The 12560-nt window shown below is 51.2% G+C and overlaps 1 protein-coding gene across 1 annotated transcript in view; it reads right to left on the reverse strand.

Annotated features, from left to right (window-relative positions):
- Positions 1-12554, reverse strand: part of KCNK5 (potassium channel, two pore domain subfamily K, member 5) — a 40116-nt gene extending 27562 nt beyond the window's left edge. The window contains exon 1 of the mRNA XM_011986638.1: positions 11923-12554. Within this exon, the coding sequence (XP_011842028.1) occupies positions 11923-12108 (186 nt within the window). The 5' untranslated portion in view covers positions 12109-12554. The remainder of the gene's footprint in view (positions 1-11922) is intronic.
- Between the last annotated feature and the right edge of the window lie 6 nt (positions 12555-12560).

The raw sequence follows: 12560 nt of genomic DNA on the forward strand, positions 1-12560 counted from the left end.
AGATCACCTGAGGTTGGGAGTTCGAGACCAGCTTGACCAACATGGAGAAACCCTGTCTCTACTAAAAATACAAAATTAGCTGGGTGTGGTGGCGCATGCCTGTAATCCCAGCTACTCCTCGGGAGGCTGAGGCGGGAGAATCGCTTAAACCCGGGAGGCGGAGATTGCAGTGAGCCTACCATTGTACTCTAGCCTGGGCAACAAGAGCAAAACTCCATTTCAAAAAACAAACAAACAAACAAACAAACAAACAAAAACACTATTCGCGTGCGGGGTGTAGAATGAATCTCCTCCGTTGGGAGCTGGCCCCTGGAGTTTCCTGTCTGTAGTGTGGCTGACTGGGATCAACGGCAGGGGTCCAGAAAGAGGCGGGAACACACAAGCTGGAGAGTCCAAATCACTCAGGGCCACAGCTAGGGCTTTGGTTTAGTCTAAGAACTAAAGAGGAGATGCTGGAGGGTCTTCTGAGTTTTGAGATCACGATCTCACTATCAGGATCCCTGACTGCTGGGGCAGTGATCTGATGGGAACCCTACTAGGAGATGTGGCAATCACCTTTCTTTGGGGCATAGCTTCCAAGAAGCCTTCCCTAATAGCCCCACTTAGCTCTAATTGCTCCTTTATTGTACTTCCCCCACCCCTGGTGAGCAAAGTAACCTTGGGCAAGTTACATAACCTCCCAAGGTCTGGGCCTTGACTCAGGAGGCTGGAGGCCAGTTAAATAACCACTAAGCTCCCTCGGCCTCACATTTTATGACTTGCTGCCACGAGTAGTGCCCAGAGCATGAGCCACCCCCTGCCAACCTCCAAGACAGGCTGGAGAAACCAGCCAACAGCTCCTTAGGTGCAGACGCAGGAGGAGCAAAGTCCAGGGCTGGAGAGACTCCCTGGGGAGCAGGCAGGCATCGGATCCTTTCTGCCTGAGGCCCTGGCTGGCCCAGAAAAACATCCTCCTTTCCCAGCCTGGGGTTCAACACAATTTCAACTTTTGCCTCTTATCTGGGAAACTAGTGGGAGGGGAAGCTGGTGCTCAAGATCACAGGAAGGGGCGTGTTGGAGCAGGTTAGGAAATCAGGTAGGCCAGTTTAGTGTAAGTAGAAGTAGTCTGCACCCCAAAATACCATCAAGAGCTTTTTCGACTTAAAGGCCTTTTTTTTTTTTGAGACGGAGTCTAGCTCTGTCACCCAGGCTAGAGTTCAGTGGCGTAATTTTGGCTCACTGCCACCTCCGCCTCCCAGGTTCAAGCGATTCTCCTGCCTCAGTCTCCTGAGCAGCTGGGAGTACAGGTGCCCACCACCACGTCCAGCTAATTTTTGTATTTTTAGTAGAGACAGGGTTTCACTGTGTTGGCCAGGCTGGTCTTGAACTCCTGACCTCCTGATCCACCCACTCAGGCCTCCCAAAGTGCTGGGATTACAAGCGTGAGCCACTGTGCCCAGCCTAAAGGCCATTTTAAAAGGGATTAGAAATAAAGTAAGAATGGCCCAGGGATGAAAGGCCTGGATCTGGGTAGGCTGTGCTGTTAGAGTAAGCTGAACTTGGTTCTAGACATTGTTCTGCCCCCAGCTAATCCTCACCAGGCCTTGGTGTCCCCATCCAGCAAAGGGGATGGCATCCATTTGGCTGCCAGACCTCCCAGAGTCAGGCCCACAAAGTCATAGAAGGAAGGTCTCAGAAGAATGGGTCCGCAGAGACCCATGGTAAGGGCAGGTTGGGGTGCACATGAGCACAGTCTGTGTAGCTGCAGGCGTCTTAGAGGACTGGGTGGTGTACCTGGTGCTGCTGGCAACACCCCGCAAATACTTTGCTCCTTCCCCCTGGAGTGGTGCAGGCTCCAGTCATGCCAAAGGTGCCCCCAGCTAGGGAGCTGCCCTTCTCCACGGCAAACGCTGTGGGCCTCCCCGCCAACTCCGCTTCTCAGAAGCCTCTGAAGATCAAAGAAGTCTCCACAAGGAAGGGGCCAGGAGGCGTTTTTCTCCCACCCCAGCTCATCCACTTGCCCTCCTGGTTTCCACAGACAGGCAGGGACCAGGGCTCATTCTCTTGGAGCAGTCCTTCAACAGGTCTGGGTACACAGTATGTGCTTAGTAAAAGATCTGCTGAATGAGCAACTGGATGGTTTGCTCTGTCTCAAGTTCCTTGAAAGCAAACACCACGGCTCCCCTCCAGCACCAAGGGCAGACCTGCTCAATATGCTCTTGCTGACCTCTGCTGCCTGGGCCTTATTTCACAGGGGAAAGGAATTTGGGAAAAGTTGATGGAACAAGGGATGGGGGTAGGGGAAGAAGAAGAGGGGGCTCCTGGTGATAAACAGACTCAGGCAGGGAGAGCAGTTTATTCTGTAAAGTCCCTCCATCAAAGGGGAGAGGATAATAATAAGCTGGTCTTGAAGGCTGCCTCCAGCTGGAAGCTGCACTGAGTGAGTCTTACAGGCATTTCCTCTTGCAAGGTGGGTATAATTAGTTCCATTTTCAGATGATGCAATGGGCTCAAGGCCTCACAATTTGTAAAGGCAGAGAGGTGGTATTAAATCCCAGGTGTGACTTGAATGCTGGTCCTTAACCAGGTTCCACTCCAGCCTGGGCAACAGAGTGAGACTCTGTTTCAAAAAATAATAACAAAAATAAAATAATGGCACCCCTACTCCTTCCACGACTTAGAGCCTGTGAGACCAAGGACCAGAGTCCGGGTCTGGGGCACCTGGCTTCATTCATTCTGCTGTGACCTTGCAGGAGGCTTGGCTACACTGACTAGACTTCCAACCAAAAGGGACACACAGCTTTTGGCATTCCCCTGAGCTGAGCACAGTGCCGGACAGATGGACACAACAAACGGAGCAGGACTGAAATCCACACACTCACTGAGCATCCTGAGAGCCAGGCCTGGCAACAGAGGCCCAGGGCTGGGAAGACATGGCCACTGCCCACGAAGGTTGCAAACGGTCTAGCTGGACCTAACAAGCACTCTAAGCCTTTTTGAATGAATGGATGAGTCCAGAGAGGGAAAATCTGGCCAGGGGCACACAGCATAAACCAGTTTACAGGTAAAAGTAGAACCCAGGTTAGAATCAGTTTTTTCCTACACAGTAGTTCAAATGAGGGTTCCTTATCCCTAGCCCCAAGCACGGAAGCACTCGGACAAATGGAAGGGGGCTCTGCTGTGTCCTCCCCACCCAATGTGGCCAACAAGGCCCCTGGCAGCCCTATAGGACTGGAGACTACACCACTGAGCGAAGCAGGTCCTGCTACCAGCTGCCCTGCACAGCTTCTCTCCCAGACTCAAGGGCCAGCATCCCCGCTCACAGGAGGGGCCCAGCGAAGCAGCTGCAGCCAGATTACAGTGGGGCACGGGAGGTGACAACAGTCATAAGTACACATCCCTGCCTAAATATTTCAGCAGGAAACCCAAATATTTAGATGGAGGAGAGGAAAAAGAATGCACATTTCAAAGCCAATCGAAGATGAGAGGGGAGGCGGGTAGTATCTGCCCCGAGTGAGGGCCCAGCTCTGATCCCAGACCCTGGGTAACCATCAGCCAGGGAGAACACCCGTGAGACCATCTGGTCCCAGGAATTCTCCAGAATAGTTTTAACCAAGGCCTGGGACAAGCCAGGACTGAGCAGAGCCCTGCTAGAACAGAGAAAGAAGGAAACCATCCCTATTTTTAGGTGTTGACCATCAACAGTTTTAGGTGGTTAATTTGCAGGAAATAGAAAACAGTAGGTGACTGACTCCACTAGGAGAAACTTGATGGGTTTTATCATCTTCCCTTGTCCCCATCCCCAGATTAGAAGGTCACTGCATGGTGGGTCCTGCAGGGTGGTGTCAGGGACAGAGTACACAGAGGAACTGGGTACAGGAACAGCAGCTAATACGTAGCCAGTCACCTGCCGGTCACCTGTTACCTGTGCCAAACATGTTAACATGTTAACATAGATTCTATGGGCATGAGGGACATACTGTACTCATTACCCCATTTCACAGATGAGATGACTTGCTCAATGAGGTCATACAGCTCAGTATCCTGAACTCTTAGCGCCATGCACCCTGAGACTCTGAGGACACCACATATGCCCTGTACTTTCTTGCCTCTATGCTTTGCTCCCTGCTTTTCCCACCTTCAAGGTAGCCTCACACAGAAGAGAATAGTTCATAGTGTGAGCTCTGGGTTCAAAATCTCGTCCTTCCACTTCCTAGCTACGCAGCCTCAGACAAGTTACTCAACCTCTATGGTCCATTCCGTTGCTTCTACTGTGAGGTCGAGCTGATCATGGCACCTACTGCAAAGGGTGGCTGCCATGATACAATGAGATGATGCACATCGGTGGCTCCCACAGCCTGGGGCCATGTAAGTGCTTGTAACTACTGGTTGCCCAAGCCTGTCGCTCCCAGCCCCTGGCTCCACCTGCACTTATGGACAAGATCGAAGGCTCGGAGTCAACAAGGGGGATTGAATCTCAGTCTTCTACCCAGCAGTGTAGACCTAGGCAAGTCACCTGGCCTCTGGTTTCCTGTCCAATGGGAATAGCAATACCTAGCCCACAGAACTGGTTCAAGGAGACACCTGGTAGGCACTCCACAGAATGCTCACAGGGCTACTGCCCATGCCACTCACCCTTCAAGCCTGCCTTCTTCTAAGTGCAGGAGTAAAAATTCATCTCTTGCCCTGGTGCACACCTGGAGTCCCCAGGTGCACTTACCAACATCAATCTGGTAACAGCTCCTTACTATTCTTCCTCCAGGTTAGGGGCCCCCTGAGGGCAGGGGCTGTGTTTTGTTTGGAGCCAGGTCTTCCACAGGCCAAGGAGTTTGGCTACAGGCCTCAGAAAACAGAAAATGAATCCCCCCAGCCCCTTCAACCTTTGCCCATCTCTCCAGCCTCTTCCATCTACAACCCACCACTGAGCACTCCGGACTGTTATTTCCTCTCATTTTACCACTGCAGCCCAATTATCTTTCCTCAGCTGCACCGAGCTCCAGAGGGTTAACGACTCTCCAATATCTGAGGCTTCACCAAGCGCAGAAAGGATAGCCAGTAGGCAGGGCCCCTTCTGTGTTTCCAACTCCACTGCATCCAGGTCTCTGAGGTCCAGAGATTGGGATAACGGCTCACCAGAAACCTAGAGGCCTTAGGCAGCTGAACAGAGCTACAGCTGGAGCACACCACCCCCACTTCTACATAAAGGGACAGCAAAGATGCAATCTGGGAGGGTCACCAAACGGGAGAGGGAATGTCTTTGGCTGGGCCAGGGACCCAGACCTGGACCTCCCAGTGGGGCTCAAACTAGAGTGTGAAGGTCAGTGGGTTTTTCTGGGGGCTGCAGGCTCTACGGGCTTTCTGGGAAAACCCACACTACATCACATCAGCAGGAGAGAGGAAGGAGGGGGTGTCCTTATCAGAACACCCACAGAGTGAAGGCATCAGCCCACAGAAAAGTCGTTAGAGTAGAATGTTCCACTTCTTTTATGCTGTAAATGGCTGTGGAGGAAACTTTCTGAAATGTTGTTCCCTCCCCTACTAGAAAAATGCAAAACTTTGATGGAGTTCAAATTCCTTGGCAACACAGAAGAGCTTAGTCATGTGACTCTCACCTCCCTGGCCTGTGGCTACAGCCTGGTGGGTCCATCCTGCAGAACACTTCCCCAAGGGCTACGGGCAAGAGATAGCCACCATCCCCATCCCGTTTCCAGTTCTTTAGAAGTTTGGTTGATACACACCCAGAAGTAGGATCACTGCATCACTCAGTAGTTTTATTTTTAATTGAGGAAACTCCATACTATTTTTCACAGTGGTTGTACCACTGTGCAAAGCAAAAGAAAGACTACATGACTCCACTTAGGAGACATCTAAAGTAGTTAAGTTCACAGAAACAGAAAGTAGAATGGTGGTTACCAGGGGCTGGGTAGAGAGGGGGAAGAAGAATTGTTGTTGAAGGGGGTATAATTTCAGTGTTGCAAAATGAAAAAGTTCTGGAGATCTGTTTCATAACTGTAAATTTACTTAATACTGCTGAGCTGGGCTTTTAACCGTGGCTAACATGGTAAATTATATGTTTCCGTGTTTTTTGCATTTAAAAAATTCAGTTGACATTCTCTCTATTCTAGGAAGATCTTCCTGATTCTTTGTAATACCAATGAGATGCCCACGACACCTGTGCAGACACTGCTCCATTGCAGCATAGGAATATCTGGGCGTAGCAGAAATGGCAGCTAACACTTAGCATTTACGACGTGCCACAGACTATTCTAAGCCAACTATGGTGTGGCTTCAGAGGCCACTCCCACAACCATCAGGCATACTGCTTGGATGGTGATTCCTTCAGCAACACCACCAAGGCCCCGCAGTGGCAGCTGGAGAAAGATCCCTAACGAGGGCAGCACATCCTGTCTCCACGTACAGCCATCCTTGGGAAGAACGGAACAGGCAAGGGTTCTTCTGCATTATTCCAGAGGTCCCTGGGGACTCAACGAAATTTCAAAGAGATTTGCTTCCATCTTCTCCAATCCCTAAAAGGAATATTGGAAGGAGGCAAACCTATTTCGTGTGCTTTCCTATGGTCTCCTACCTCACTTCTCTGTACCACCCCAGTTCTGGCCAACTGGTTCTTGCAGCACCATGCAAATACAGCATCCCAATTTGGACAAAGACTGTCTTGGAGGTTCCACTCAGGGGTCTGGCTCCTCTGCTCCCCAAAACTTTGCACTTCTCTCCCTCTTCCCACCACCACCAACCACACACACAGTTCAGAGGCTGAGTCCAATCTGCTAGCAAACAGCCAAGTTCAAGATGAAAGCCTTTGGCCCGAGGTCAGGGCCAGTCAAGCACAACATCCAAAACCGGGGGATTGTGTTTCTTTTAAACGCCAGACTATAAATAGGGCAAAACCCCAGGAAAATATTTAAAAGCAACAATCATCACCTCCTTTGCATCCCCCACCCCCACTGGAAACTTTCAACACTTGCTAATTTCTGCCCTCCATAATTCTCTATTACTGTGCCATCTGTAATCATCCTAAGGGTTCTAGTAAAACTCTCAAAGCAATTTAATAAACATTCACTTTCACCGTTAAAAAACTCTGACCAGAGCAGTTAACTAAGGCAGACTAAGGCTTTTTTTTTTGGCTGTCCTCAACTTTCGAGTGGAACATAAATAAGAAACAAGCCATTAGGAAGGGACCTCTTCAATTTCCTCTCAAAAAACCAGCTTATCCACTTTCCACTTCTGCAGTTCTAGCCAGTAAGAACTCAAGCTCGGACCCAAGGATGTGGAGGCCTCCAAGATCCTCTCTAACCAAAAGCGCTATTGTGTTCCCTTTACTTACAAAGGCAGTGAAGTGGACCAGTGCATTTTACAATTTCCAACAAGGCTTGAGACAAAGAGGGTGTTCATAGTAACCCTCAGCTTTCCAAAAAATTCAGCGTACCCCATTCTAAATATTTCGGTCACATGTAATTTTGTCATATATTCCATGTTTTTATTTTTCAAATCTGGGGAGCAGGATTGGTGTTAAAAGAGTGTCAGAACCTCAAAGTTGGAACTAGCCTTACTACTTTGGACTGGAGTGTGTATAGACCAGTCCAAAGGGTTCAGAAAATGAAAGGAGGTACACGTGGAAAACCTTAGAACACAAGAAAGCACTTTGGAGCTTAGGAAGGAAGGAGGCCAGTAGGATCCAAGAGGCTTCCAGGAACAGGTCAGCTATATGAGCAGTCAAGCAAAACCTGGACTTTGGTCTGGGATGCTAGACAGAGGGCAGGACCTAGGGCAACCCTACTCCACCCCCAGGAGACAAGGGACTCTCTAGAGCCACAGCAAGAAGCCCGCAGTCTGCCTTCCCCAGGCTAGGAGAAAGGGCCAGTCTCCGTCTTCTGTCAGGAGTCTCTTCTCCCTTCCTTTCCCAGTTAGGTTTTTTTTTTTTTTTCTTTCTTTCTTTTTTGAGACAAGGTCTTGCTCTGTCGCCCAGGCTGGAGTGCAGTGGTGCAATCCAGGCTAACTGCAGCTTTGACCTCCCAGGTTCCTAGCTGCTCTTTCTAATCCAAGACCCCACTCTGGCTTGAGATCATCTCCTGAGAGCCCTCCCTAACCCCTCAGGCTGGACCAGCCCCTCGGTAAGTGACCTCCTGAAAACCTCTGCCGTAGCCCACACCCACAGTCTTGTTCCCAGTGGGTTTATGTATCCTTTTGTCCAGCAGCTCCGAGCCCAGCCTAATTCTTTGTATTCTGAGAGTCTTGCCCAGTGTCTGGCACATGGTGGATGCTTAATAAATGCTTGCTAATTTCCATGTACTTTGAAGCATGAAACTTAGATTTGAAACCTGACTCTGCTCTATGTGATCCCAGACAAGTTACATCACCTTTTCCCCTAATTTTCCTCATTTATGGGGTGGTCTTCAAGATTAAATTAAAATAAGAATGTATATAAAATGCTTATTCAAAGTGGTCTGGCGCATGGTGGCTCTCAAATCCTTCCTGTTTCTGATCACTGCCTACCAGAGGTAGAAGGCTGAGAAGGGCTGTCACTCCTCCCCTTCAATCCCACCCCCACTGGTTTTCGGTGGGGTGGGGGTTGGGGGCTTCTGAAATGAGAAGTGCAGAGGGGTGGACTGATACATTACTTCAGTAACAGAGGCCGGGTCAGCCAGGCAACAACACAGGAGACGCCTGTATGCCATTCCCTGTGCTAGGGGAAATAGAAAATAGAATTTTCCAGCAGATCAGCGTCCAGCTGAACCAATTTCCTAAGCTCAGTCACAGAGCAACAATCTTCACAGGCCCAAGAGGGAGGTGCAAGCTCCTGGGGCAGACTGCCTGGTCATTCCCCCTCCCCGTCCCGCCCCACGGGCTGTGCCTCCTGTGGTGTCCCTGTGGCCACTCTATCTTCTCTGGGCTTCAGCTTGCTTACTTGAATACCTACTGTAAAGAGTACCTGAAATAAGGCAGGTAGGTAAAGCTGCCTTCCTCAATAAATGCTAGGGTCAGGAGACCTGTTCACTTTTTATAGACATCTTGCCTAATGTTTCTACTTTATTGGAGCCTCACCAAACACTCATTTTGCAGATGAGGAAAGGAAGGCAAAGTTAAGTTACACGGCTTGATGGGTAAATGGCCGAGCCAGATAGCAAAACCAGCCTGTGCCCTCTCTCATAAAATGAGGATAACAGCACCCACAATGCCCAACACAGAGTAGGTTTGCTGTAAATGTTAACTTCCCTTGTGAGAGTTTCTGCAATTTAGGAAGAGGTTTGGAGAATGAGTCACCAAAGATCTTGCTTGAGAGCAGGGGTTCGAGATGGTTCTGAAGGCAGGAAAGAGGATGATCACGTGGCCCCAGGCTGGCGGGTCACTGAGCACTTGAAAGTCAGTCTGCACCTCACTTCAACCACAGCGGAGGGAAGGAAGAACCTGACATTCGGCGGGTATTTCTAAAGAAAGGTGACTTAACTCCCTTTCTCACACATTTGAAAGAGCACACACAACTTCCAGGGTAAGAGAAACCCCAACCCAGACAGCACCCCATCTCTTCCAACAATCTTTGTCCTACCCCAGGAATTCCTAGCTAGGGGCTCCTTCATGATTCCAAGGTGATTCAGAACCAGCTAAAACACAGAGCCTCAGGTGGAAAATGCCCAAGCAGCCAGATGGGAAAGAAGATTTTTGAGTTTTCCTTTTTCCTCAAACCTGAGGCCTGAGGCAGTACCCCAAGTCACAAGAAAGCAGAGCAAGGCAGGTTTCTGCAGATTAAAACTGATGCCAGCAAATGCTTCCACTTGTCCATTTTCATTTCTTGGGTTTTTCCTATGATGGGAGGGGACTCACCCAGTTGGGGTTGGTTTGGGAGTTTTTTTGGCCGGGGTTGAGGACAGGGCTGTCCTTGTTCAAGAACTAATCTATAATCATCTCCAAAGCAGACTGGCTTGATGCCGAAATCCTTTTTCTAAAAATTACCTGCCCATTACTTTTTTTGGGGGGAGGGGGAGGTAAATGTTGACAGATTTAACAGGATCGCTAAATAAGAGGCATTTTGTTTGTTCAAATACCTTAAGAAGCCGTCTAGCCTCCAAAGCTATGACCACCAGCTGCACCCGGCTGCCTAACCCCTGGACCCACCCCACCACCACCCGGCCCCCGCCTTTCCCTTCTCCTTGTGTTTTGAAGTTTATTTTCCCACATTTAGCCTTGAATTCTTTCCTTCCTTCCCCTGCAGTGCTGGAGCAACAGCTTAGAGGGAAACACTTCGAGGGCACCTCCAGGCTTTATCATCCTTGCCTGCCCTCTTCCCCCTCCAAACAAAGCCCTGTAACAAACTAAACAAAAACTTGTTCTCTAGAGGAATTGTTTCCTCAAGGGAAATCATAAAGTGACCCCCTCCCCATAACACCCCCCCCAGGGTAGATACCCATCAGAAGGAAGCCGTGTAGACTCTTCATGCCAGGACTCCTGCCGCTAGGAGGTAAACCAACCAACCACCTGCTTTAGCTTATCCTCCCCACCATCACCTCCCAACTGCCTCTACCCGGGAAACTGCTACAGGGCAAGAGGCTCTCCACTAAAACCCAACACTAAGCCTACTGGACTAAACCTCCCCTTCCACGGGACCCCTCAGAGGACAAGTCTCCCCACACACCGCTGCCAGCAAACACCTATATGCTTATCTGTATGATGCCCATCGATCTGGGGACAAGGTTTTGATGTTTTCCAAATGCTTCCAACCTAAAAGTGCACGGCAGAAATAAGGAATGAGGAGAATGAGCTCATTCCTATTTCTCACATGGGGAAACAGAGGCTGGAAAATGAGCGACAATTAGATAGGCATAAAGTATTGGGGTGCTGCTGTAGACTAAACGTTGCTCATCAGACCTCCTTTCTGGCATCTTTCACCCTGAGAGCAATAGAACACCTTGGACAATCTACCCCACTCCCCACCTGCTGCAATCTAGAACTTTCACCCATGTCCTGGTCATTCCCTGCACCCGGAGAGCAGGCCAAGAAGAGTTGGTGGATGAAGCTGAGCCCTCGAGAAACTGGTGTAGAGGGCCTCGGTCCCCAAATTGGCCCCAAAGTCTCAGCCAGGATAGGCGGCCCTTTTATCCTAAGTGAGGTCAATATCACCCATTGGGCTGTGCACCAGAAGATAAGCGGTTCCCAATGCCAGCACGGAGGGAAGTCCCCCACCCACCCCAATTCCGCACACTCTCTCCTCCCCACTCGCAAAGGGACTACCCGGGTATTATTCGTTTGTGCAACTTGCTACTTTCACAAAGTTTTACTTCAAGCCCTTGAAGGATGTCTCCGCGAGATAAGCCTTCCCGGAAGCCTGAGCGCGTCCCCAGCATTCCAGGCACCACCCCTCATCCCGTGGGTTCGGGCCCCACAGAGCCCCCAGCTCCTCTCCGGAACCTTGCTGGGGGCGGGAAGATTTTGCCCAGGCTCAGGCTGGGGGACCCTCCCGCTGCTCTGCCGGGTTCACGTTTCTTAAGAAAAGCCTAGCAGGCTTGGCACTGGCCCTGGAGCGGGGAGGTGGAGACACGAGGGGATGGCACCAGGCTTGGCTCCCAGACTCCGGGAGCGTCTCCAGGGAAAGATAAACGCCTTTATCCGCCCCACAGCCTCTTTCCAAGGAGGGAGGTACCGTCACACCCACACTGAAACACTATGGAGCCCAGTTCACCCGGGAATCAACTCCAATTTATCTCCGGCCAAACTAAGTTCCAAAGAGCCTCCGCGCTTGGGGGACCCCCACGTCCCTCGGGTGAACGACGGATCCTCGAAGCCTGATCCATGATGAGACATGCTCTCTCATCACCCCCTGGACCTTCCACAGGGACTGAGGGTCACCCAAAGCTGTGAAGGGGTCTTCCTTTCAGCGCCCCCTAAAGTTCAAGCCAGCTTCAGATGTATATGGGGGTACAGGCGGCGACTGACCTCTAGGATCCTGTCCAGGCCCTCCTGACCCAGGCACGGGAACTCCTTGAGCAGATGCAGCTTCTGTGTGTAGTAGTTTTTCTTGGCCTCCTTCCAGTGTGGCTCCTCCAGCACTTCGAAGATCGCCGCCCCGATGGCCAGGTAGAAGATGATGGCCGAGGTAAGCAGAGGGCCCCGGTCCACCATGGCTCCCCAGCAGCCGCCTCCTAGAGAAAGCCTCTCCTAGCCCCAGCTGCTCCCAGTTCGCCCGCCCGCCAGCCTCTGAAAACAGCTGTTTGAATTTGGAGCTCCGCATGCGCAGTGCCCGGTACTTCCCCCCGCAAGCACCGCTCCGCGGACAAAGTTTCTCGGCCAAGTTGGCCAACGGAGCGCGGGGAGCTGCGTGGGGCCCCACTCACGAGGCCCGGGGTGGGCGAAAACCAGGGGGGCTGAAGGGGCGCCCTGGACCGCGGATGCGTAAGGAACGGGAGGAACACCGGACTTGACTCTGGGCAGACACGTGGACCGCTTCTCCACGCGCCGCTCCTCCGCGCTCCACTAGCTGTATGAGCCGCTCCCGCCTCCGCGCGCCTCTTTAACCAGCGCCCGGCGCGCTCTGACCCCCTCCGGCTCCGGGCTCCGACCCGGGAGGAGCCCAG

Source organism: Mandrillus leucophaeus, unplaced genomic scaffold (assembly GCF_000951045.1).
Source record: "Mandrillus leucophaeus isolate KB7577 unplaced genomic scaffold, Mleu.le_1.0 Scaffold3, whole genome shotgun sequence".
NCBI lineage: Eukaryota > Metazoa > Chordata > Mammalia > Primates > Cercopithecidae > Mandrillus > Mandrillus leucophaeus.